General features: G+C 34.5%; 2 protein-coding genes across 4 annotated transcripts; one reads left to right on the plus strand and one right to left on the minus strand.

Annotated features, from left to right (window-relative positions):
• On the plus strand, positions 1-21,726 carry LOC113516776 (thioester-containing protein 1 allele R1-like). Of its 3 annotated transcripts, none has more exons than XM_052899610.1 (26): positions 1-158; positions 2,525-2,593; positions 3,055-3,238; positions 3,320-3,498; positions 4,810-4,966; positions 5,501-5,637; positions 6,625-6,952; positions 7,996-8,172; positions 8,679-8,885; positions 9,760-9,921; positions 10,747-10,914; positions 11,302-11,418; positions 11,617-11,671; positions 12,225-12,381; positions 12,810-13,114; positions 13,345-13,505; positions 14,029-14,277; positions 14,617-14,747; positions 15,595-15,802; positions 15,920-16,097; positions 16,799-17,013; positions 17,242-17,379; positions 18,427-18,599; positions 19,237-19,339; positions 19,738-19,906; positions 20,499-21,726. In XM_052899610.1, the coding sequence occupies exons 2-26, from the start codon at positions 2,526-2,528 to the stop codon at positions 20,747-20,749; spliced, it is 4,377 nt and encodes a 1,458-aa protein (XP_052755570.1). In that variant the 5' UTR covers positions 1-158; position 2,525; the 3' UTR covers positions 20,750-21,726. The 3 variants fall into 3 exon arrangements, with proteins under 3 accessions (XP_052755570.1, XP_052755571.1, XP_052755569.1); XM_052899611.1 differs by lacking the exon at positions 1-158 and adding an exon at positions 590-1,016; XM_052899609.1 differs by lacking the exon at positions 1-158 and adding an exon at positions 2,149-2,171.
• Positions 21,607-27,151, minus strand: LOC113516786 (peptidyl-prolyl cis-trans isomerase, rhodopsin-specific isozyme-like). The gene is made up of 6 exons (XM_052899613.1): positions 26,997-27,151; positions 25,336-25,540; positions 24,902-25,021; positions 23,931-24,013; positions 23,254-23,396; positions 21,607-22,094 (listed from the first exon to the last, which is right to left on the minus strand). Exons 1-6 carry the CDS (start codon positions 27,057-27,059, stop codon positions 21,998-22,000), a joined length of 711 nt encoding a protein of 236 aa, XP_052755573.1. The 5' UTR covers positions 27,060-27,151; the 3' UTR covers positions 21,607-21,997.
• Positions 27,152-27,597: the final 446 nt, after the last annotated feature.

Genomic DNA, 27,597 nt, shown 5'->3' on the forward strand with positions numbered 1-27,597 from the left:
GGCGCCGCAGCCAGTCAGTTGTCGAACTGCATCTCGCGCGGACTCGGTGTACCGCGTCCATATAACATTATACGAACTATGAGCACCCGAATGAAACCTACTGTGATATAGTGATAATTTTTATGTGTAAGAAGTAATTCCGGTGACTGAGAGTTAAGGTCTGTGGATTCTGTTATTACTGCACTTATTATACTCGGAGTCTGTATGAAATCTCATGTGTTGCCTAAGAGTATACTATAAATCATTACTATAACTTCAAGAGTCTACTACAGACGGGTGTATCTGTAGATATAGAAATCGTGTGAATTCAGTTTATAAAACTAGCTTGCATAAGTATAAGTACAAGTAGGAAGTATTATTGAGAGTAGCACTGTCTACTACTTCGATTGTTTTGTTGAGCATGGAAGTAAACACCCGCACGATGCTGCGCTTTTTAGGAGAAAGTTTGTAACTACAAACTTATATACCTCTATCATACGCCACTTAACAAACGTAATTGAGACTATATAATATTTAATACGTACTTATGAGTAACATTCATGAAATTAAAAATATAAAGCACCTAAGTAATTATGGTGAAAATATAAGTGTTTATTTATTGAAAAACGAGTATGTAGGCTGAAGTCAAGTTTGTTTTACCATATTAGTCAAAAAAGGCTGTTCCGCCAACGCGAAATGTTGACGTAATGAGTCAGACGAGCTGGGACACAAGGACGGTGAGCTCAATAGGTATGACAAACATTTGAACATACATATGTAATAAACAGTTCACCCACGATACCATGTTATGACGATGAATCAAATAAGAAGGTACCATTTACATAACTTAAAATCATTATTTTATTTGAAAATTTGAACTGATTTTACACTATAAAAGCGACGAATGAGTTTCAAACTAGTCTAATATTAAATAGAGGGGTAGAGCGACAGCTCAAGAAAACAAATTTTTAGAACTTACTTTCTGAAAATTCATGACTTTCCAAAAGGAGGGTATTAGTCTACACGAAACCTACAAGGTACTACTTCACAAAATATATTCGTTTAATAATTTTATTTCAATAATAAATATTAACTCATGAATTAATGTTTTTTACAAGTTTACTAGTATTGTGTATTTTATAGAGCTATATGTTGTTGTTATAGCTATTTTTAATCACGGATTAAGTAAAATATTAGTTCGTAAATACACTTGTAAATTATTAAAGTATTAGATTTTGATCTACTTGTGTATGTAAATAAAACCTACTTCCTCTTCGCGATACGCATCACGAAACAAACTATTATTTACATACATATCTAATAAATATTTAAAAACTTTTCAGACATTTCGTGTCTGACTATGCGTCATGTTTTCTTTTTTTATAATATTGATAATGGTAAATGAATTGAAAGGTAACCATCATCTATATACCTGAACAACACCATGGACATGCATGATGCATTACCGTTGAACAGTATGGTGTTATATTTATACTCGTAAGCAACGATTTTATTTATAGTAACGCCATCTTCGTTATTGGTATACGCTAGGAAGACTATAGTGTTTTATTAATGGATGATAATCAAATGGTAACCCTGTTTGCACTATCGGTATACACTGGCGAGGCACCAGTAAGGATGAAAAAAGATGCATAATGATGAAAAGGCACGTCGCGATGAGCTAACATAGTTAGCTCATCGTGACGGATTCAACAAAAAATTTGTCACGATGGTGAAAAGAGGTAATCGCGTGGAGGCCGACCTGATAGGGTATATTGATTACAATAGCGACTAACCTCCCAATTACTAACAATCCCATCCCCCCGGGCTATAGTGTTATGCTTCCATACACTGTAATTTCATTGCGACATCCAACCCTTCAAATCAGAACACAGCCAACAGCCACGACTACGTCATGGCAGAAACACGAGTAGAACTTAGTTACCCAGGCAGATCACTTCGGTAGAATGTTTTTATGTTGTCCATAAAAAATATCAAATAAAAATTAATATCTCTATTTAATTTTTTTTTTCTATATTTATATTTGATGATGTTAATACATCGTCAAATATTCTCGCTGTTCCATAGGTCGCCCCACGAACGTCCATAATTTTATCTACAAGAAAGGCTAAATCCAAATGATAGCACAAACAGTTATATATGTGTAAACAGTACTATAATATAATGAGAATGTAAGTCTATCTATAATTAAATATTTTATATTAAAAATATGACTAGGTACATGATAATACGTCTACGTTCTATAAGTACAGTTGATTGTGTTTGTTCCTTCCCTTACAATTAAAAATAAATTTCAAAGTAATTAATGCAAAAAAAGGTATAAAATTACGTCATTATTTTAAAAATGATGTAATTAAACATGTGATCATACATCATCAATGCTGCTATATTATTATTACCAATAATTATTTACGCGTCTCTTTTAAGAGCCCAAATTGAAGAGAAATGAAAACTAGATCGTTTCAAATTTTGATAAAAGTAATTGTGTAAACATTATTATAAATTATTAATATATTTTTTTTAGAATGATGGATCACCGGTTCGTCATATGTTGCATTATTGTGGTTATATCTACCCCTACTGTGATACAATGGTAAGTAATATGCTTTTATTATTATTATGTAGGATCAATGCGAATATAAAATTTCTACTTCTCTCTTACCGATTTATTTTTCAACGGTTACGGATTCGATCCCCACAAAATAAATACATATTTATGAGTACATTTGTTTATCTTACTCGTCTCGTTTTGTGACGATTGATTGAGCAGTCAAAGAGGCAAGGGGTAATAAAATAATTATGAGTAATATCTATGTAACTTCAAATAGCAAACAAAGAAAGAGTTCATCTAAAGAAAAATGGTATTCATAATAGCAAATTATTCCTTATTGACAAATTATTATCACAGGCACTAATTAACTTAGATACAACACATTTATGGTACTGTAAGATAGTGTTGAGCATTGTCGGGCTGAAGAATCTATTCATGAAGTCATGTACTTCCCGTAGAACTTTAATTATAAAAGCATCTCATAATGATATTTTTAATTTCAGCATATCTGTGGTTGGTCCCAAAGTGTTGCGGCCATTCAGCACGTATAGCGTGGCTATAGCTGGCGGGTCCCGTGCCCACAACCTTTACGTGGCTGTGGAGGGTAGACGCGCTAATGGTGAACAGTTCACACAAGGGCAGGAGGTACAAGTACAGGCAGCTACCTCCAGACATGTCGAATTCAATGTAAGCATTTTTTTTCTTTTTTCAATCTACAATATTCTGCTCTAGCATCTTGTTTTTAATAGTACTTTAATTTGTTGACAGATTGGAGACCTAGGTCCAGGTCAATATTCATTAGTGGCACGGTCCACATCAGGGCCATTGTTCTCATCATCAGCGCCGCTAGTATATCAACAACGCAGTTTCTGTATATTTGTACAGACCGACAAACGCGTGTATAACCCAGGAGATACCATCAACTTACGAGTTATCGCCTTGAACAAGTGAGTCACCATTATATATGTAAATAGACACCTATATAACTTCTAGTATAACATATATCTAGTTTTTTGTAATAATGAAAATAAGGTAAAGCCCGCCTGCGGTATTGATACACTTATATATATCGCTATAAGCTGGAGGTAAACCAGGGATGATAGGTGTGGATGAAGTTAAGACAGTTGACAGATCGAGACAAAAACACTGATAATTAACCATGACGATTTCTAGGAGGGATGGTTTACTAATAGTATATATGTATTATAGTAACAGGGCCACTAGTCTCAATTAATAACAATTCTCCCCCCATGTTATAAATAGTTAATTACGAATATATTGTATCTGACTAATCTATACACAACTGACCAATGTAAGTACTAATAAATAACTAAATTAATTACTCACGTTTTCCGCAACTTAATAGGTGTGTGGGTACACACATATGGAAGACAATATAAAGGATCTTTTAGCAATTACGAATATGCCTAATAAATTTAGATAAAATATTTTTCATGAATTTGAAGACAAAAAAATGTTATAAGAATAACATGACAGTTAAGTGTTTAAGATTCAAGTTTCTCTAGCGATTTCATTAACGCCTTACTCATACAAGCCAATAACATCGCAGCGCGACTAGCGGAGACACTTTCGATTTCGATGCCATCTCTGGCACAAACAGTTCATGCGTGTAAGATTACGTGTGATTACGACGCGGTCGATGACCCCAATGCTTATAATGCAGGTTATGGTGTAACTAGTAAATATTTCTGTTACACAAGTCAACAACAGCTATGAAGATACAAATACTTTGTCGGTCTATCGGTTTATGAGCTGGTTTTTGAGTTTGAAACCTAATTTTCCTAGCTATTCTCTCCACATATTCTTACCCATTGTGGTATAGCGCAATCACAAGTATGGCGAAGTCATTCTTTAACATAATATTATATATATGAAGAAGCATATGGAGCAATAACAAGATAAGTGTGTCGTATAAATCACAATAAAACAATAATAAAAGTAGAATTCCTTTGAACTTAGCTATAAAGTTTTTATAAACTATAGAAAAATCAATATATAGTATACAATGTATATATTACGCTGAATATATCTAAAATCTATTTATAGTAACATAAAATTTCCCCCAAATCCTTCAAAAGAATAACTTTTATAGTTATTCTTTTTTAAAGCGAATTATAGCGAAAAATTATAATTGGCCCAGCTTGCTGTACTGAATGTATTCATGCAGCTACTAGTTGTAAATTTTCATGTTACTGAAAATAAAACAAATAAAATAGGTATATTTGCTTATAATATAGATACTTACTGCCGCTGACTGGTACAGTGGACGTGAACGTGCTAGATGCAGGAGGTTCCCCGGTCAGGCAGTGGGCTGCAGTAACGTTAGACAGGGGGCTTTTCACTGACCTGTTGACTCTTGCTGATGAGCCGGCACTAGGAGAATGGACTATTCAGGTTAACTCCAGTTTTCATAACTAACATCAAAATATATTTTAAAAAATATATAATATTATATAAGTATTCGTCAATTGTTTTAAATATATAAATTGCGTTAAGTCCCGACCGTGACTTTACAATTACGTCTAGCGTATTTGGTTTCAACAGGATTAGTTTTGCCTGTTAACAGTATTTTCCATCACCATAAAATTTGTTGGAAATTTCAATTAACAAAATTTTTGGTGTCCACCTGAGTTAATCTTGAGATATCTGAAGTCAGTTACTTAGTTCTTGCATTTTTATTTGAAAAAAAAGACTATTTCTAAATTATATTGGCAACTAGGGTGATTTAAATATTTAATTCGAAACCATACTCAAAATCTTCAAATAAATTTCGGAAAGAACAAATACAAGATAACGATCTACAACAGGAAGTAATTAATTATGCAAGTGATATATTTTATTATTCAATTCAACATGACCTCTATAATTTTGATGTAATTATCCGACGTTTGAAGAACGTTTGCATATTAATGCTGTATTGTGTAACAGGTGGAAATCCGTGGGCAGACATATTCGCGACAGATATTAGTGGCAGACTATGTCATGCCCAAGTTCCAAATGGATCTACAAATGTCAAAGGAGCTACTTTTCAGCGAGGGACGGTTCACCATCGATGTTACTGCCAAGTTTGTATTATTTTACACATATTCTATTTTTATATATCTTATACCAAGTCTTTACAGGATAAGCAAAAATACTAACTACGAACAATCTCAGTTCCTAAAACATTTCTTGTTTTATCTTTCACATTCTTGTATGTTCAGAGACTTCTAAACTCAAATATAGTGGTGTATTTATTTCGTTTATTCTCTTTTATTCTTAGGTATATTTTATTTTATCTTATGTAATTTACGTTCTCTTATGTTTGTATCATTAAATAATACAATAACTTTAGTTTATTCTTACATTTAAAAGATGTTAAAATAACTATTCACTTGGATATTTCTATATTAATGTTTAGTAAATCTCATTATATGGACGGTTTATTCGTCTGTAAGAAGTAGGTTCCTTGTCTTATCTGAATGCCCAAAGCCCAGTTTTTGTTGTAGTTATCATCTATTGACATTGTACTTGTATAAACTGAATCGATTGAACGTAAAAAACTATGTTTAGTGCCATCGATGTTATTACAGAATCTAAATACCCGTGTCTTTGAGGGATTTTTTTCTTAGAGTATTTAACACTGAAATTATACTCACAATTTCCTGCCATTTTTGTGAAGTATCGTAATAAAAATGCTATAATATCATTATATAATCACACACTTCGTTAACTGTATACATATACACTATTCAGAGACTCCTATGAAATATTGCCTCTAGTAGTCAATCCGTATTTTTTCCCAATGGGGTCAAATTATAATTAGTGAAACATACTGACCCGTATTTAGGTCACTTTGATTTTTTAATAAATAAGAATGGAATAGTAGCACTATAGGCTTACGCTGGCCGGACATCACTGAAAGACGATAAGTCGAAAATAAGGATGAAATCAGGGCAGTTGGTCCATCGTGACAAATTTAGCAAAAACTAGCAATGATGGTTTAAAAAAGGGATCGCAATACGGGTAACCTAACATAAATATTTAGTTAATATTAATAATATATATTTCAGGCATTTCAACGGCTTACCGGTGCGTGGGGAATTAACAATTTCAGCGTATATTGTCTTCTTCTCGGGACTATTGCAACCAGTATATTCATCGCCTTCTCGGAAAGTATTCGAAATCAATGGCAATACACAAGTTACATACGACCTCAAAACTGACCTAGACCTCGCAGAAGACGAAGCGCGGCCTTTAGTTATCGAAGCCGTTATAGAGGAAAAAGATACACTCATCAGACAAAACGTATCATCGAGGATACTTTTATTGAGAACTCCATACAGGCTGAAGGTCACAGCGCCCGATTACTTCAAGCCAAATCTACCTTACAATGTTCAGGTTAGAATACAGTTTATGTTCTACGAATAAATCAGCTATGACAAATGTATCTTTTCTGCATAACTTTAGTAAGCATCATTGTAATTTTATGCTAATATTTTTAACGGTTATGCATAATGAATAAAAAATAAAAACATTGTTACATCACATCGCCAAAAGCAATCATGAATTTTCATAATTAGATTTTATTAATTTGTAGATTTTCATTTTAAATAGTTGTTAAAGAGACATTGATAAATTAGAATGTTCTCGTTTACCTATAAAATTGTCTGCACAATCCTTCTATTAGTGCTGTCTTCTTTTTTTAATGAACTTTAAAAACTTCTTAACGTTCATTAAGAAAATACAAAGTTTAATAATAATCTTTAGTAAAAAGTATAAAATGGGAACCAAACGCGATTATTCCGCTTTGCTTCTAAACTCCACAAAAGACTGATCAGGTATACTTATTTTTTGTTTTAACTGCTAGTTATAGAAGTCTCTTAAAAGAACTTGTCTCTGAATTGTTAAAAATTGTTAAAAATTAAACATCATAAACTGGTAATAGCAATTTAAAACGAAGTTTTATTTAGATTGTAGCAAGATTTAAACATCATATATATAATATGGCATCAGATTGTACACTTTTACATTTTCTGAATACAATGAAAATGAAGTAAGTAACGTTTCTCAAAGAAATTCAGGGTCGGTAACGCGCGCGTAATACCTCTAGTATTGCAAGTGTTTATAGGCTACGATAACCACTTATCATCAGGTGGGCCGTATGCTTGTTTGCCAACCGAGTGATATAAAAAAATCATAGTTATAGTACATAGCTGTGTAGTGGCAAAATTTGAGTGAGAACTTTATTTTGCCAGTGCTGCAATTCTGGATAAACAAAATATCGGGTATAATAGACAACTTTGAGAAGGATTATTCTATTTGTGAATAGGTTTTGATAAATTTACCTAGTAAAAAAAATATTATGTTGAAAGAAAATTTTTCTTCACAATTCACTGAAAACGCCTTTTTACAAAATTAATAATTTTCGCTTGTTTCTTTAGATTGAAGTAACAAATTCATCTGGAGAAATAATGAACACTGACGGCGAGATTACGGTCGAACGCCTTTGGGACGATGGTGCGCCACCCAACACTACCACAGTTTCTCTGAAAAACGGCTTCGCCACTTATACTATTATACCAGAGCCCGCGTATACTAATTCAACACTTAATTTACAGGTATTATTGAAATTCTTCTATTTTTCACATTCTAAGTCTGTTTATCTGAAAATATTACCAATGTAACATATAATTTGATAAGTATTTACAAAGGCCTGTTGTAAAAAGAAGTACAGTTTTATTATTACTTACCAAAAACTGATCAACCAAATTGGTTGATTACATCTAATTATTTAATTAAGTAGACTATAAATTTATTATTAGATTTATACTAAAAACATAGACAAAAGAATATTATATAGTTAATTAAGATTTGATGCTATCACGAATTACCAAAATTAAATATAGAAATATAATCTTATACGGGAAATATCATTCTATGATAAAAGTCCTTAAATAAAATGAAAAAGAGAAAAATATAATAATAATATACAAATATTGTTACAATTCTTTTACTTATTTTTTAATTATTTGCATTTTCACAACGTATTTATTTATTTATATACTAAATTTAGTAACAAAATATATTGCTATAAAAAATTACACTCTTTGTAATATTTGTGCAGGTCCGATATAAGGAAGTGACAGAGCGTGTGGTGAATGTGCAAAGCAGTCAGGGTTCAGCAAACCAATACCTGACCATGGAGCTGCTCACTAGGGGGACGAGTGTTGGAGACGAGATGCGTGCTCGAATCACTGCCACGGAACCTATGGATTTGGTGCATTATGTTGTTATTGGGCGCGGAGATATTCTCATGGCTAAGACATTAGAGGTAAGAAATGGAACGATTAGCTTGCTGTGTGACGATGGTGAGGAAGTAATATGATTTATTATTTCGTAATTAATCGATTCAAAATTGCACTATACATAGAACCGTCACTGTCATCAAGTTATAAAGAGCTCCACTAATATCGAAATTTTCACAGCATCCGCAATTTATATTTTTACGGCTGCCGCTCTGAATAACGAGATAGTGTTGTATTAATATTTCCTCAACCAGAAGTGCCTACTGATTTTTGATCAGCAATTTTTTCTTATCTTTCCTCATAACATGACCAAAGAAAGACTTTTTTTACTTAATAGTGTTCATAGGCTCCATATTTTTTCTAAATCTATCCAATATTTTAATGTTTGTGATTCTGTCACAATTTCCAAAATCAAACGGTGAATTATATGGTTGGCACTAAGAAGAGGTTTTTTTTTAATGGATGATAAAGGAATGGTTACCTCGCCGGTGCTATCGGTATATACTAACAAGGTACCAATGATGGATGATAAATAAGGATGAAGCAGGTCAATTAGCCCATCATGACGAATTCAACAAAAATTTTTCACGATGGTTTCTAGAGGGAACCTAATAGGGCATATTGCTAGCAATGGCGCTATCAAACTCCATTGCTAAAGATCCATTTCCCCCACTAGGAAGAGGGTTGTATTATGATATAATTAATGCAAAAGTTTGTAAGGTGAAATGGAGGTTTGTAACTCTTCCACACAAAAACTACTGAATGGATTTAAATAAAATTTAGTACCCAGGAAGTTAATAATAAGTGCTACACAATCACATTAACCGCTTGGCCCTCAAGCTAAGAACTAGACAATAATATATTATATAAATATTTACATAAGTACTTACTTATTTCCAGTTGAACCCGGTCCGGCGCAGCGTGGACATATCGATACCGGTGACGGCAAAAATGTCGCCGGGCTGTGTGCTACTGGCCTGGTACCCGCGGCTCGACGCCGCCAGATACCCTATAGTGGCCGCCGCTGTGTACGCGCCCCAACGGAATCTGTTGCAACATAAGGTACGTTCATACCACATAACATAATAGACTTATGAAGTAAATAGTATGTTATTTAAAGTCTATGATAATAGATACCTTAGCCATATTTCGCCAAATGAGTTTCAATAGCCCATAACGTGTGAAAGTTTCCTAATCGGTTACAATTCATTACGAAGTTCGGCTATATTTGTTCACATGTGTCGAGTGTGAGACCCACACGTATGTTATTTTATCTAGATGCCATTACAATTATAGCGTTTTTTGCGCAAATCAATAGCGCGTGAGAAATAATATATGAGGATAAAATCAGGTCTGTCATGTGGCGAATTCGTTACGCATTTACCACAATTTCCCGAAGGGGGGTGAAATCGAGTGGAGATCGACCTGGCAGGATATATGGGCGAAAGAGGAATTGTCAGTAATGGGGTATAACAACCCCATTGCTAGCTATATATCCATCCTATCAGGTTAATTTCTCGTAGTCCGCCTGGAAACTTGTGTGATAACACAGACGGGGTCACCATTCCTTTATTGTTCATTGAAAAACGATAGTTGTTAGTAAAGGGGATTGTATTTCTGATTACTAATACCCTATTCTTATATTCAAATTCTTCTACCCATCTAGATGCTATTAATGTAGGCTTTAGTTTCCTCTCGTTGTGCATTTGGGAAGTTAAAAACCTCGTACGTTGACGTAAATGTGCTAACCATTCATACTACACTTTCAGCGTGAATGTACTATTTAACTCAGTAGATTATGAAAAGCAAATCCCACTTTGATTTTTAAAAGTGGACTTTTTATCCCCTTTGTTCGCGCCACATGACTGATGTAATGTGGTGCCGTAGGTGTCGTTGTGGCCAGCAGCTAGCAATGTTCGTCCAAGCAGCGTGGTGGAGGTACAAGCGCGGGCGACGGCGGGCAGCCTGGCCGCGGTACTGGTGCAACCTGCTGCCGCCGCGCGGGCAGGACTCGCCGACCCACACGGACTCGGTACCGGGCTCGATATGCACACCGTAAGTATATAAGATATATACAATATAAGATATTTATATCTACTAGCTGTTTCCTGTAGCTTTGGATACGTGGAACTGTGTAGTGCCTGTTTTAACAGAAAATTTTAGTGGAACTAAGAAACTTGAATGTAATGTGTCTAAACCCAGAAATAGCAACTATGTGTTAATGAAATTAAAACGCAGTTTAATCACGGAATTTACTTCGATCTCTGCTTTCCACAACTAGAGTTTGTAGAGTAGTTTATCTGTATCTTCTTTCCCCTTTTGCTTGATTCATTTTGATAAGACATGCACCATTTGTTGAGTTGGATATTAACTCAAATGACTTTTCATGATACTCGTAATTATGTATAATCTCCATGGCATTAATCTGTTTGTTCATTCTAGATTGAAAGAGAAGTAGAAAGCTTCATAGGTTTGAAGCACTCCTTTTTCAAGAATGAAGATTATCTCCCTGGCGCTGGAGTCGATATAAGCGGCAGCAGTTCCATGGATGTGTTTCAGGTGAGTTACATAATTAGGTTTTAATCGATTCCAGCAGGAACCACGTGAAGGTTTACCTGACAAAGTAAATTGATGGCAGTAGAGGGCCACTATTCCACATTATTAACATAGCCTCACTTGATTATCATGTACATTCATAGATACATACCTTCTCCCCCAATTTGATCTAGAAAATTAATTTGTCTATATTTGTTACAGAATGTCGGTGTAGTAATCTTAACAGATGGAGTGATAATTCAAAATAATAAACCAGGTAATTGACATTTTCTTTATACTTTGAAACAATTAAATATTTGTAGATTCTGTATCGATTTGGTATGGTAAATCTTCTCCAATTTTATGGTTTGACGCCATCCACAAAGACCCATTAAGGATTCAAGTTGGATTAAAAATATGCTTTGAAATTTTTATATAACAGATAGTCACGTTATCGATTTAATATAATTTCCAATATATATAATAGGCATATATTTTACTTGGTCAAGGGTCGGTTTTATTAGAACCCGTTGCGAAGTATATACGTTTTATCAGTACGCATCAGACAATAGTTTTATTCTTTATACAATAAGATATACGATAAGGATTGCTTCCGTATTAGTTCCCTTATTAATATCGCGATCATTGTAGCTGCCGTTTTTCTTTGTGGCATAAAACTCTGATTGTTGTGAACCAAAATATACTAGGCCTAATATCTAAAAACATATCATTATCAGTGTGTTTCTTTTATTTATGCTCCTAATAGACTTTGCCCTTGAAGAAAATTTATTAATTTATATTGTAATTGTAATAATTAACCTTGGCATCAGAAGGAACAAATGAAGTGGAGACGGGCACGCGGCCACCACTGGCAGGCCCGTACGCGTTCAGCCGATTGCCACCGCCACCAGCACCACGGTACTACCTCACCGAGCCACTACCGCCTGCTTCAGATACCACGCGAGTATTCAGCAATTTCACTATTGGGTAAGCTGTTAGACCATAGTATGTATAATGTTAAAATAGGTAACATTTTCTTATGCAATTGGAACAGCAAAAACATGTCACATTGTCCACTTGATGGAGTGTGGTAACTATCGCTTGTAGACCTAGACAATTCTGTAATGCCCATGGCGCCTTTTATCTGGTGTTGTTACTAAGAATTAAGTTGTTATGTATCTATACCCTGTAATTTCATTTCCATGTCCCACCCCTTAAATCGAAACATAGCCATACAAGCACAGCTATTTGGCAGCAGAAACACGACTAAAACAGAGGATTTTTGTAAATTTTGAAAAACAGGCTATGACGATCAATGTTTATAGGTCATTATCAGAATAAACTTAATATAAAATATTATTTACTTTATTTTAATTACCACTCTATAGTTCTAATGCTATGCATTTTATTTTTAGTTCCGATGGCAAGAGTTCAACTGAAACTCGTTCTCCAGGATTGCCATCAGAGCTGACAGTAGGAGGCTTCGCAATAGACCCAAACTTAGGTCTTGGTCTTGCTGAGCCGACAACTTTTTCTGTTACCTTGCCACTCTCCATCACATTGGAACTGCCAACCACTATGCAAAAGGGGGAGACACTGGCTGCTATAGTGGTGCTAAAGAACACCCTTACAGTTGATCTAACTGCTGAAGTCACATTCTACAATTCCGACCAATACTTCGAATTCGAACCATTGGACAATGATGTTGGCTCATCTAAGAGTAAGTATAGTTACTTCTCTACGATAACCTTAGATACGTTATACTAAATCTATGATTTAAAGAGTGTTTCTGATTAATTTTCTGAAATGTGCTCTAGTAGCAAAATAAAAGGTAAATCACAAGATACATAGTAAATATAAGACTAAATTCTTTGCACCTATTTTGCTTCGGAATTTTTCAAGTACAATTTTAAGTTTAGGAGATAGCTTACAAGTCTTAAATATTTTCAGAAATCGAGCTATTCAGTCGGGCAAGTGTAAAAGTACCCGCACAAGGAACAGCCAGCACGGCGTTCCTCGTGACTATCATTCGCGATGGTAGCGCACCTGTCATGGTTGAAGCCACCGGCGGTGGACACTCCCATTCTATTTCCCGAACGATCGATGTTAAAGTATGTAGAGTAGCTAAATGAGTAGACAATAAATGACATAGTTATTAAACATTATTACTTATTAAAGATTAATAACTGCTTAGATCAAGATGTTTAGATAGATACTCTTTACTGCTTCCAATAAAAGATTACACTAGTAAACTTATTATAAATACAAACAATTATATGAAAAGATTACACTGAGAAAACACACTTGGATACTTTGCCAATATCAGACAAACCACTTAGTAAGCGATATTCCAAGCTTTTTTTTTCTGCTTGGCTCACGTAATGTGACTTGAATTATGCCCAAAGATATTCGTTTCCTAATAATCTTTTACAATACAATACCCAAATCTAAAGCAATAGAACTTGTTACTATAGATTGTGATTGGGATCACATCGAGTAAATGTCACATCATATAATGGTCACATTCATTTGACATTACGCGTAGTGGTTGGTAACATAGACAGCATATTTACCTACCTAAGAGTATCGCAACCACAATGCTAGAATTAATGCTGAGCCCATAAACTGTTGCAGGACGGATACGAAGAAGATCTGTGGTCGTGGAGCGTATTGGACGCGCGCAACGGCGTGGCTCGTGAGCGCGTAACGCTACAGGCGCCGGCGGGCACACGCCCGGGCGGCGCGCTGCTCTCGGCGGCGGGCGAGCTGGTAGCTGCTGCACTGGCTGCCGCACTTTCCACCACCGGCCCCGCACCCGCAGCGGATCCGCCCCATGCCATACGACCGCTAGCGCTTGCTTGCGTGCTCATCGACTATTTACAGGTATCCTTACCGTTCTACGTATAGTACATAATATATTTCGATTAACGGGTGTCGCTACTAACGGCAGGTTTGTGGTAGGTGCTCTGGCTGTCGCATTTGACGTTACTTATACAAATATAATTTATTTTTTTATTTATTTCTTCAATAACAATGTTCCAATGTTATGGATGGTGCCTTGTATCCATATAATTATTAGCAAATATAAATGAATACATATAGACAGGTAATACATAACAAAATAGATTCATTAAATTCATTCACATGTCACATTTTTTATATTCCGTAAGGTATTACAAATACATTGCAGACTGTAATTCTCTCTAATTACATTTTATGCAGACGAAAGATCAGCCAGTACCAGCAAAGATTCACTCCCTAGTGTCTACTGGTTTTCAACGGCTAATGTCATATCGTCGGCAAGACGGATCCTTTGCACCAGAAACGGATAGCGAAGTCGAGGGAGATGTATGGTAAGCATTGAACAATTGTGTTGTTTATAATAAACTGAACGCTAACACAGCAATAACATGAATTTATTATATTTTTTTTTCTTAGGGCTAAGATTATACATCATACTTATTGTTGATTATTTAAAAGATGTTTGCAACATAAGTAAACTTTTTTTATTGGATTGAAAAGAGCGTGATAAACCATCTGCTCTATCCATATACATTGGCGCAGTATTAGTGAATTATGGTAGGTGAAGATAGTCCCTTGTGAAGAATTTAATCTAGATAATTTCCAAGAGAGCGCGCGGAGGTCGACCTGATAGGGTATGTCGCTAACAATAGGGCTGATTTATAAGGGTGAAAATGGAATGTCTATCTGCACTTTCGATATATTCTGGCAAGACACCAGTGAAAAAATGATAAGTGAGGTTGAAAGCAGGTTAGTTAACCCATTAACTCAATTCGTCACGAATTTCATAAGAATTAACCACGATAATTATCAGTGGAAACCTTGCGGTTTCCCTTGATAATCATCGTAATTAATTGGAACATGGAGTTCAACGTGATAGGGTATATTGCTAGAATTTTTTTTTTTTTTTTTATACAGTGGAGCCCACCTGATTCTTAGTATATTGTTTCCCCATTACATTCCTGAAACAATCCCCTTTGTAAATTCACACCATATTCCCCTTCAAACCGAAACACAATCACACTTAAACAATCTGAATGAAACTGATATACAGATGGACCACGTTGTACAAAGTCTAGTTTAAGAAATAAGAGTTATTTTTTTATTTTAATACACACGGACAAAGCTGTGTAATAAAAACAATATAAATATAAAGCTCATGTCACACTCATGCGTCAGGACAACTTCGGTGTGCGCTCGGTGGCTGGCGCGGTGCGCTCGCCACGTGCAGACGTCACCCGAAGCTGGCGTGGGCGCGGCGCGCTGGCTGGCCGCACGACAGCTCGCTGATGGCAGCTGGCCGCCCGCTCGCCGGGTGCTCGCACCGCGAGCGCAGCGACCGCTGCCACTCACTGCACACGCGCTTCTCGCGTTACTACAGACCAAGGTATACTGCAGAAAGACTGACAACCAAAATTTAATAACCACCTGCTTTTCAAAAAAATAAACTAGTTCTGTCACTATTAAATAAAAAAGAATATAGATACATACATCATTCATACAGGGCAGTGACATCCTTTACAAAGACAACATCGACAGTGGTGTGGAGTACATAGCGCGGGGTTTGTCACCGCAGTTAGACGCCTACACCCTTGCGGTGGCCGCCAGTGCGCTCGCGGCTGCCCGTAGTCCGCATGCCACGATTGCGCTACAGATGCTTGACCAATACGGAAACACCACCGGTAAATTAATTACATGTTCTGCGCCGAGATAACAAATATTGACAACAGACTGTTGAAAAAGGCTGATTGCTTACTACCAAAAATTTATACCAACCTCTAGGTTGAACATACTGTGTTGTTGTTTTCATTTCTTTCGATTTCAATATTTGTTTTCTTTGGTTTAGTTTATCTTTGGTTTTCAATCTAATTCTTCTTCTGATAAACTACTCTTTCTATAAAAAAAAAAAACATAAACTATTTTAATATAAATATGAAAACATCCACAATATATTGTCTAACTTTGTATGATGCATTGAAAAAATACTGTATTTATAAACTGTCTGCAGGGTTGAGACTTTTACCCAACCACAAACTTGTATCGATTTTTACTACATTTTGCTATGTACCTCATGGCAAAAATATTTCTTTCATTTCTATTTTTATATTATCTTGCCCTCTTTTTCTCTTATTTCCCATCCTCTGTTCTGCTATCTTGATTCTTTTATTTCGTTTTTTATTTCTATACAACTTACAAATACTAAAACTACCCAAAACTTTTTACTTTTCTCCAAATATATCTCCAAGGATTTAATTACTCCAAAATGCAAAGACATGTCTGAGATATTTGTACATAGTGTTCTTTTCGCCCCCACCCTCCCTATGTCTCAATCCCATAAAGTAATTTTAAATACTTCAGTGATATAATCTAAGAGCGGTTTCAGGTTCAGCAGCATACTGGTCGCGTCATGTCTCGGGACCGGAATGGCGTAACCCATGGCTGCGCGATAACAGTGTGGACGCTGCCACAGCCTCTTGGGGTCTGCGCGCGCTTCTGTCTACCCCCACTCTTGACTCTGCTGCTCCAGCCGCTGGGGCAATGCCGCTGGCACGATACCTATTGCAAACCGTTGGGCCCTACGATCCTGATCCCGATGTAGTACGTGCATATGTAATATTTTTCAAAAAGGGTATAAAAATATTAAATAATTAACCCTTGCACATATTACACAGTGCCATCTAGTTCTAAGTTAATCAAACTTTATACTATAAATAGATACAACTAACAGAAATTACTTTTTTATATATATTATATAATAGCGATTCGCCCTGGCTACCCTCTGGTAGATAATTTCAACCGTCCTAATTCCGACATTCATATTTGCAGGTCGACGCATTAGCTCAGTTTTCCGAATCTATACGAATATCGAGCACATTAAGAATATCGGTGAACGTTAGCGAATCCGAAGAACCTAGGCAGTTCCAAATCATGCCAAGCAATGCTTTTGTGATCCAAAATCAACAGGTAAGTAAATAAAAATAAACGTTAAAAAATGTAGTAAAATTATTCTGTTGCTTTATCGTCACTAAAAATTATATACACAAATAATTAAAGATCACATAAAAACAGATTTTAATTGTGACTAAACCACTTATTTTGATTCAAAAACTTAACTATTGAACAGATGTTGATAAAATTTCTTTATAGTGTATAATCTTTCAGATAGAAAAGAATTCGGTTTAGAACTGACAGAGTTATGATGTAATAAACAAAAAAATACAACCGAATTGAGAATCCCCTTCTTTTTAAAATCGGTTGAAAATAAATATTGTCACGAGTTTAATTCTTGTTACGGTAGTCAGAGACAAAGTTTTAGTTATGGTTTTATTTATTTTATTATTTAACAACTCTCAAGAAAGAAAATTGGTGCTACGCCCGGATTCGTTTCAACGAATTCGACAGTCGATTAATCAGCTAATCAAATATTACCTATATATGAATGGAAAATTATAATTATTACTAAATAGATCGAGCGATCAGTCAACTGTCATTATTTTTCGATTATAAAACTTTAGACGCAACAAATGACCTTCACAATTTGCTATTAACGCGATTCTCCATAAGCTGAAACATCACTGAACTTAAATTGCTCAATGGGCTATTTAAATATTTTATTTAATTCCGCCTTTTTACATAACTTTATATAACCTAATGGCGACCCTACGACTAATTAAATAGAAAATTCTAACCGTTGCCTAATAGACATTACAAACACGATTTATGTCACAAAATATACTATAATGCCCATAATAAACCATGAGTCGTATCCTTTAATGTCACTGCTATATTCTGTGATATATACCAGAAATTTCTATCCGTATAACTGTGTTTCTATTAAAATGGTGATTTTAAACCGAAACGCTCATGCGGACGCAGCTGCTATAACACAAACACCTTATTTGGACAATTTTTGTATAAAGTTCCTTCTAATAAAGAATATATTTCTTTTCCTTACGGAGTATATTTACACGATACCTATTTAATAGTTGTATTACCATATGTCTTTTATAGATTCGCAACGTCCGCAATGTGAGTGCAATGACTGAAGGCAGAGGTGTCGCAATATTGGGCCTTTCTGCTAAGGGTTATACGAATGTGACGGCTGCCTGGCCACGGTATACTCTCGACCCACGGGTCGACCAGGTTTCTACCAGCTACCGGCTCCAGCTCTCCATCTGTGTCGGGTACTTATATGATTTGTGCTTTATGAAACTGTCTATTTAATACTTAGACGTTAAAAGCTACCTTATATTGACTACGCTTATACCATAATACCTACTTGTATGCGTTAAAACAATTAGCTTAAAAAACTTAGATTCGTTTTTTACTTCTAATTGTAAATGAATGCCTGCGCCAATGGTTTACGCTTGTAAGGTGTCAATGAAAACTAATAAGTGAAGATGAAGTCAGGTCTGTTGGCTTATTATGACGAATTCACCACAATAAGGAATTAATCATAATGGATTCCAGTTTTTACACACAAAAGAGTACACTGTATGGAATTCTTATTTTTAATATTCCAAATAGTCTTTATTGTATTTATATATTCCAAGTCCATGTAGTGGAATGGTATATATATAGAATTATTAATTAATATGTAGAATAATAATTCAAGATGATACGATTGTAACTAATGATCATACATTTTTACTTTTATTAATTAATTCATATTACAATGGGTATTTGCAAGTCAGAAGTAATTAATGTCAAATCATTAGTTTTAATCTCATAACAGTAAACCAATATTTATAATATACTTGAATTAAATCCAATATACTTGGCTTAATAATTATCGATTTATTTATACATTTTGGTTTTCAGATTCGTAGCTCAAAGTAATGACACAGAGAGTGGACTCACTCTCCTTACAGTGCAGTTACCATCAGGATATTTGGCCGATATAAATACACTTACTGAGTTGACGGTAAGTTATAAATGGATATTGAACAAATAGTATGGTATTCTATCTTGCTTGCTTAATTATAGACATAAATACTAGCTCTTACTCCCAATTTTGTGTCTGTTATAATTAAAATATTCTTCCTACGCTTCAAGTTTCTATAACAAACTTAGTGTATCTTCTTATTCATTTAATGGGCTTTATATGATTAAAAAAAAAGAACTCACCAACAAGTACTTTACTAAAATATGACAAGTATAAAAAACAGATTAGATATACCTTCGGATATACCTATACGTGTACAACATGACTTGCTTGTATGAGCTTTTGTAAATAACATAAGTTGTCTATTTAGGTAAAAAGCGAAAGGGTTTCCCAATATATATATCTATAATGTCTGCTGTGTGCATGTCGCTGTGCAGAGTGCGCGGCACGTGGTGCGCGCGCGGCTGCAGGCCGAGGGCGCCCGCGTGGCCGCGTGGATGCGCGTGGGCCGCGCCGAGCGCTGCGCCACGCTTGCCGCGCCGCGGGCGCTCCCCGCCGCCCGCCAGCGCGCCGGCTGGGCCACGCTCATCGACCTCTACGACTCCAGTTAGTACCGCTGTTTCATAGTGCTTGAACGTAATCTAACTCACGGAGCTGCCCTATACATCTATCTTATCCTATGCTCCTAAAATATAATTCCTCTATTAAATAATAATAACATTGGAAACAAATAAGTTTGCGGACTGTTATGTGAATCGTATCGTAGCATTGGGAAAATGGCCTTTCCCGTAACATTTCCTTCGTCTCGGATCGTTCAAATGTGGCATGAAAAATACTTAGTAAACCAGCATAGTGCAGCCAATCGCATTTGGCTTGATCGCATTTATTGACAATAATGACTCTGCATTGATTCAGGATTTGTGCTATTATAAAAAAATACCACTTACATATAACACAGCGACATCTAATTTCAAACTAAGGAGAGTATATGCTATAGATACTATAGGTTGATAAATAATACCTAGATTTTTTTAAACATAGCCGGATTAATAAAAACAGAAATACTTATGAGTACAAATATTTATATTATACGGGAATTGAACCCTCCACCATTGGAACGTAAAGAAGTGAGTTAAGCCACTAGACCACCAATTTCAAATGTTCATATTTCGACGTTGTGCTGTCTGTTAAAAATCAGGTCACCGCGCGCGGCAATTCTTCCAGCCGGTGACGAGCACCGCGTGCGACGTGTGCCGCGAGTGGCCGTCGTGCGAGCGCGCGTGCGGCGCCGCCGCGTCGCAACGCGCTGCCGACCGGCCCGCCGCCGGCGGCCCTGGCGGCCCTGGCGGCGCCGCGCCCGGCCACGCCGCCCCGGCCGCGCCTGCTCACGCCACCACTCTACTTCTACTTCTCACTCTTACCTTCATAGTCAATCTGACATTACGATAGCAATATAGCACCAATTACATGTAAATAGAGTCGCATTTATACCATAATACACCACACGTTTTTTTTTGCAGTAATAATCTTACCACATAAGAAAGGAAACTACAAAAGTATCTATATGTGTATTACTATTTGTGAGTAGTTCCTTATTCTTATTTGGCAAGATTTATTCTCTAAAAAACTGTGCCAGTGTATTGCTATATAAACTAAGCTTTAGTTGATAAATGCTTTATCAATTTTGCCGCAGACAAACTGAATGAGTGATTTGTAATTGTGTACTTGCTAATTCCGTTATACATTTTTAATTTTTAATTGAATAAATTGACTGGCTCTAAAGACTCATAAAAGGTTTACCTAGAGCCCTACATACATTAAACGATTATTATAATGATTCATCATTCCATTTTAAAAATCGAATATGTGGGATCGTACCTCTGTAACGATATCTTGTCCTATTTTGTACAGAAAGGTGAACAGAACAGAAAACACCTGACTCTGGCTCACTAGTGTTGAAGAATTTGGTTTAAGAAAAAGTGTAGTCTATCACGTCATAGTTATTAATTACATACCGCAACTTATTTGTGTGATCTAAATCTAATTATAATCCTAACAATACTTAATGATAAATATTTCAGTATTAAATATTTACCTATATAACGCCAAAATCACCATAATCGTAACTAATATTTAACTCAATTAAATAGGTACCTAAATAAGTAGACATCTTGTTTCATATAAAGAGCTTTGAGTGAATATTGAATAATAAAATTGCGAACTACTTGAGTACAATGTTGTTTAATAACTTTTTAGCAATGATTTTTTTTAATTAAGTTGTTTTAAAACAGCTATGTGTTATTTAATTTACTGAATTTGTTAAAAAAAAATGTAAAAATAAAACAATCTCTGTACATATTAATTAAGTAGATACCTAGGTAGTATTTTTTCTTAATATCTAACTTAAATAAATAATTATCCCATTACGAGACTCTTTTTTATATTATTGACGATGTTTTAGTTTTTAACAATCAATAAAAAAATTATCAATTTAAAGAAACCAGAGTCGCATCCATTCTCTTTTATTTTACGTGCAATTGTATGAAATTTCATCTTTGTGGTTATTTTAAAATATCATATTGCCAAAAAAAATAGGAATCAAACGGTAACATTTTAAGGTAAATAACATTAATTCAGTAGTAGAAAATAAAAAAAAAGATTAATATTTTAAATAGCAATTATTAAAGATACAGATATTTATATCTCCATTTTTCTCATCATCCAGTGAAAAAATCCTAATATCGAAAAGGACATGGTGAGTGGTACTGTAGACGCCTTGATCCACGCCCAGAAGCTGCAAAAAAATATACAGGTCATCATCATTATCATAATCATCATTATATCAGTCGTTAACTGTCCACTGCTGAACAAAGGCCTTCCCCAGATTTTGTCAATAATTGCCACGCTTGGTAGGTGAGTTGGCAACTGCAATTAGGCGTCGGTGATGTTTTGAGAGGAACGCTGCTGTTCATCTTCCGACCATTAAGTTCCCGCCAAAATACAAGTAGGTAATATGACTTTCTATTTTGTGACACAAAAATTGTCTATTTATATATCTATTATCATGCTATCTTCCTCATAAGTTAGGTAAAGAGATATGTTTCTTCCAGCGGCAGCCTTAGGGGATGGCAAACAGGGCAATCGCCCGGGGCCTCGCTCTTACAGGGGCCTCCCGCAACAACCGAAGGAAATTTTAAATAACCAGTGAGTGGCATTTCGTCTAGTAGCAAGTTGTAAAAACTTCCCTATTTAGGCGTTTTAATTATGAATAAACAAAATTACCAACACTAATAATACAAATAAAAAAAATTACTATAAAAAAATGTAAAATAAGACAGTTTTCTTGAATCAGCGGAAAATTTCCATTAATTTGAGATATATATATATATATATATATATATATATATATATATATATATATATATATATATATATATATATATATATATATATATATATATATATATATATATATATAATAAAATTTTATATCGTCAAACATGACAAATACCTAAATCAAACAACCCGACCTAGTTTCACGTCACATACTTTTTACGAAGGATAAAGGGCCTCGCAAAGACCTATCGCCCGGAGCCTCGCAACGCCGCTGCTTTCTTCGTCGATTAACTGATATGAATAACGAGTTGCAACTTACGTCGGCCATAAACGCAATCTTACTCATCTCGTTAGGTATCTATAAATATTATAATTCAGGGAAAAGGTGATGATGAAAGCAGATCAGTTTGTCCATCGCGATGAATCCTTCAGAAATTAACTGGGATGGTTTCCAGAAGAATACGCATGGAGCTTGAACTGACAGGGTATATGGCTAACTACCTAATTAGAAACCTAGATATATTTTAATATTCAACCGGTCTAAGCTTCCATCAGTATATATAGTTGTGAGTATGTGGTCATATAAAAATGAAAAAAAAAAAAACAATTATACATACTCATATGGGTCGTCGGAAATGTAAAAGGGCTGTGGCGTTGATAGAAGTCCGCAATCTGCAACGTAAACGCGCCGCGTGGGCCGGTCTTGTGCGTCCGTGGGCGTGTGTTCCACCACATGCACCACATTCTGACCTTCTACCACCTGTAAGTAGTTTCACAAACATATATCATCATGAACATAAGTCCCAATAAGATTATAGGGAGAACAAGGGATTGTCAGTAATGGAGTGTAACAGCCCTATTAACTATATAACTTACACATGAGGTCGACCTCCTTGCAATACCTGATAAAGTTCTCATATTGGGTCAAATGATGACTTTATCGTTTAGATGAGGATAAAATGCTTGTACTCCTACAAATCTTAATATAAAAAATCAAATTCAAAATTTAATAGTTGCTTAACCAGTTATTAAATCGCTTATAAAAATTCAGACTTTCACATTTTTCGTACACATTCAAGAATGTTCATTTTCATAAAATCCTTTTGACATGACTAGAATTGCCTCTATAAGCATAAGAATGTACATACAAATCTATATGTAACTAATATCTGTAAGATGAAAAACCAATATCAGTAGACAGATACTTAGGGAATAAAGCGGGTCATTCCATAGCTTATGAATAGATATTAAATTATAAGTACATTATGCTTATGAGTACATATTAAAACAATACCTTTCCAATGACAGTATGTAAATTATCCAACCACGGTGCCCCAACTGTAGTTATTATAAATTGACAACCGTTAGTATTTGTTCCTGTAAAAATAATGACAGTAATAATTTTAACGGACAGATGATAAATATAGGAATTTATAACATATACTAAAGAAACTGATGTAAATATATAATGCCAATTAAATATCCTCATAAAAGGACGTCATCATATCAGCCGTTAATTGTCCACTGCTAAACATAAACCTCCTCCATAAGGAGGACTTTGCTAGTAGATGCTACGCTTGACAGGCGGGTTGGACACCGCAGTCAGGATTTCATTAATTTTTCTTAAATATAGATAGATATAAGAGCATAGTCATAATCTATTCTGTACGTGTGTATGTAACAAAAATTCTAAATCAGTAGATCTATTTTGACTAAATCTTTTGCTTATATTTGAGTGAGTTCCTGAACGGTTTAGATTCTCAAAAGAACTTGGTGCTGCCTGGTTGCGCTATAAAGCGCTTAATAGGCTTCCAGTATTTTTTTTTTTTTGTTTTATTGTATAAATTTATTTTTTAAAGATAAACAAAAAGGCAATGTTCGGGCAGGACTGTTGTCCTGCCTGAACATATTGATGTTTCAATAGATCGCTAGTAGATAATATTAAAGTAGTTTATATTAAAGTCGAATTAAAAATGCTCACGACTGTAATCCCCAATGGGTTAATTAAAGGTATGTAATGCTCAATATGTTCATATTTCAAATAAAATCCAACGTGACACTCAGATTAATATGGTTTGTTAACGATGTTTTCCATTACCAGAGAGTGTCGGCCAGATTCGTACTCGTGACCTTTGGAGTATATAGGTCAGAATAGACTGAAAATCTCCAAAAATTTCATTATAGCTTTGCATCAGAGTAATAAACAACATATAGCTAAATACAAAGGCAGCACGACGTCTTTTGACAACTATTCTTTTTTATTACCTTTATTAGCCATCGATACAAATCCGGCCATACTATGTTGTGTATCCAGATTTTCGTCTTCAAATGTATCCCCATAAATACTTATTGAACCAGTTCCGTCATCAGAGACAACATCTCCTCCTAGAAATTAATTAACATATAACTATGTAAATCTGAACAACAATAAGAATGATTTCGTTGCTTAATATTTTTATATGCAAATAATTCAAAATGATAGATAATATATATCTATATATATATAATAACTGTGATGGTTACCAGAAGAATACGCATGGAGCTTGCATCAGATTCTCATCACAGATAACGATATTTCATAATATCAGAGTATCAATACTGAATTAATCTTGATTTTTTACAATCGATAATGCTAAGATATTGCCTAAGCATATAACCAGAAAAGGATTTACGTCATTTATACATTCAAAATAATGTACCTTGTATCATAAATCTCTTTATTATACGATTGAAACTGGTGCCTTTGTAAGTCATTCCATTGATTCCTTTCGTAGCCAGTACCTTAAAATTCTTTACAGCCTTTGGTGCTAAATCTCCAAATAAGCCAATCACAATTCTGCCTAAGTCCTTGTTCTCGTCACGAATATCTAGATATACTTGATCAGTAACTCTGAACTGTCGTGCCTAAAACAGTAGATAATTTAACGCAACAGCAATTTTATTTTACATTTTTTTTACTAGTTATTAAATACCTGCTAGTTAAATAAAACCAGTCAACTACAAATTGAAGTCACACGCCAAAGGTTCCATATTTAAATATACATATAAATATGAAATAAAACGACCTTATGTTAAGCTAATCGGGTATGTAAATACTATTTACCTGCATTTTTTCGTAGAGTTATCTTACGATGGTGTATTTAAAAATGAACTTTATTGCATTCCTCATGTCTCTCAGTTATTATCATTAATTATAATACAATTCGTAATTTCTTATTTTGAACTATAATTGTATGCATTGTATAACTAAATTTGATAATTTCCCAAAAATATTGTTAGTTGGAAACATCATTTTATTTTTCCTGTAATGCTAACATATACCTTTATAAACCGTAATTATTTAAAAAATTTTACTTCAGAAACTTCGGAAATAAGGAGATATGGTTTTTTCTTACATATTTAATCATTACTGAAAAACTACGCGTCATAAAAATAACTCAAATTTGTTTTAAGATGTACAAATAAAGACCTTCCATATACATGGATTAGTAGGTCAATATTATTAAATTTTGAATTTAAATTTAGTACGTACTAGGGGGTCTAGCAAAGAAAATAAAAATATTTATAAACCATAATGATTTAGAAATTAGAAATTCCAAATTTTTTGTTGAATTCGTCACGATGGGCTTACTAACCCGCCATCATCCTTACCTACCTATATCATGCCTTACTGGTATCCTGTCACAAGATGCTATTCCATTTCATTCTTAAAAAATAGCTGAGGTACCTACTTAGGTATATTTAAAATAAATTGCTTACACTCTAATACAGTACAGTTATAGATACTTAAGTACTAAAGATTAAGAAGTATTAAATATTGATAAGTACTTATTAGATTATCCGAATTATATCTAGGATCATAAGGGTCAGACTCCTGATATAAAGTACGCGACAGAGACTAGAGAATGTAGTCCAAATGATTATCGAACTAGGCAAAGAATTAGCACCAAAGCTTTGACCCTCAGTTACAAAACTTTAAACAATAACTTAAGTAAGTAAATGAAATAAGGTATAACAAACATACTTGACCAAGGAGAAAGAGATTGTTAATAATAGGGTCCTCATTGTTAACAATATACCCTATCACGTCGATCTCTACGAGGTTATTCCTGGAAACCATTGTGGTTAATTCTTGTTAAATTTGTCACAATAAACTCTGACCTGCTTTTATCCTCACCTATCATCTCTAACTGATGCCCCGTCAACGTATACCGATAACATAGGTGGAGTTGTCATTAATTTTTTCAATTATAAAAAATGAAACGTACTGTTGAAATATGGTTACATATTTCAAATATTTTTAAGCGCTTTAATAGTAATAAAACAAATAGATACCTAGTAAATATATTTTTATACTCACTCTAACTAAGTAAAAGCACTTTAAAAAACAAACTAAAAACAATAAAAAATTTTGCAACTTCATAATATTCGTAATAGCACAGCGGTTGTATTTCAAGAGATACCCAAATGAATACTACTTTGTATATGGAATCAGGTAATGGAAAAAACAGTTAATTTAATATACTGCTAAAGATGAAGCCATGCAAGTGCTATACGACCCGGTGCTTACGGGAAGTAAGTGGTAAGCGGATGTCTTTATTCATATTTGACACTATAGATAACGAAATAGGTAGTTTGTTAAGATATACTTATTAAAAAAATAAACTAGGTAAGTCAATTTAACTAGCTAATATTGCTCGATTGTGATAGAATAATCCTTCTCCATGCTAAATTCTATCTGCTTATTAAACTGAGGTATAAAAAATAAAATAATTTATATACAAGTAAATATGTGGTTAATTTTTGTTGAATTATCTTTATTGTCTAACTAATAATCCCTTTCTCCCGTTCAGACAAGTCGACCACTGCGCATTTCTCCATGGCAATAGTTGTTCATGCACTGAATTTTCATTTAATGTTAGACATAGACACCTATATAAATATACATTGAAACTGTTGTA

The sequence above is a fragment of the Galleria mellonella genome, unplaced genomic scaffold (genome assembly GCF_026898425.1).
Source record: "Galleria mellonella isolate WM207_F2 unplaced genomic scaffold, CSIRO_AGI_GalMel_v1 utg588, whole genome shotgun sequence".
Lineage (NCBI taxonomy): Eukaryota > Metazoa > Arthropoda > Insecta > Lepidoptera > Pyralidae > Galleria > Galleria mellonella.

What these genes read in the sequence shown, in the direction of transcription:
- LOC113516776 (XM_052899609.1), top strand. An exon ending in ACCCCTACTGTGATACAATG is followed by an intron (nt 2,594 to 3,054) that starts GTAAGTAATATG and finishes TTTTAATTTCAG; the next exon opens with CATATCTGTGGTTGGTCCCA. An exon ending in GAAGTCGAGGGAGATGTATG is followed by an intron (nt 14,748 to 15,594) that starts GTAAGCATTGAA and finishes CTCATGCGTCAG; the next exon opens with GACAACTTCGGTGTGCGCTC.
- LOC113516786 (XM_052899613.1), bottom strand. Translation starts at nt 27,059, where the DNA reads ATGAAGTTGCAAAATTTTTTATTGTTTTTAGTTTGTTTTTTAAAGTGC. An exon ending in TGTATCGATGGCTAATAAAG is followed by an intron (nt 24,014 to 24,901) that starts GTAATAAAAAAG and finishes TTATTTTTACAG; the next exon opens with GAACAAATACTAACGGTTGT. An exon ending in TACATACTGTCATTGGAAAG is followed by an intron (nt 23,397 to 23,930) that starts GTATTGTTTTAA and finishes AACTACTTACAG; the next exon opens with GTGGTAGAAGGTCAGAATGT.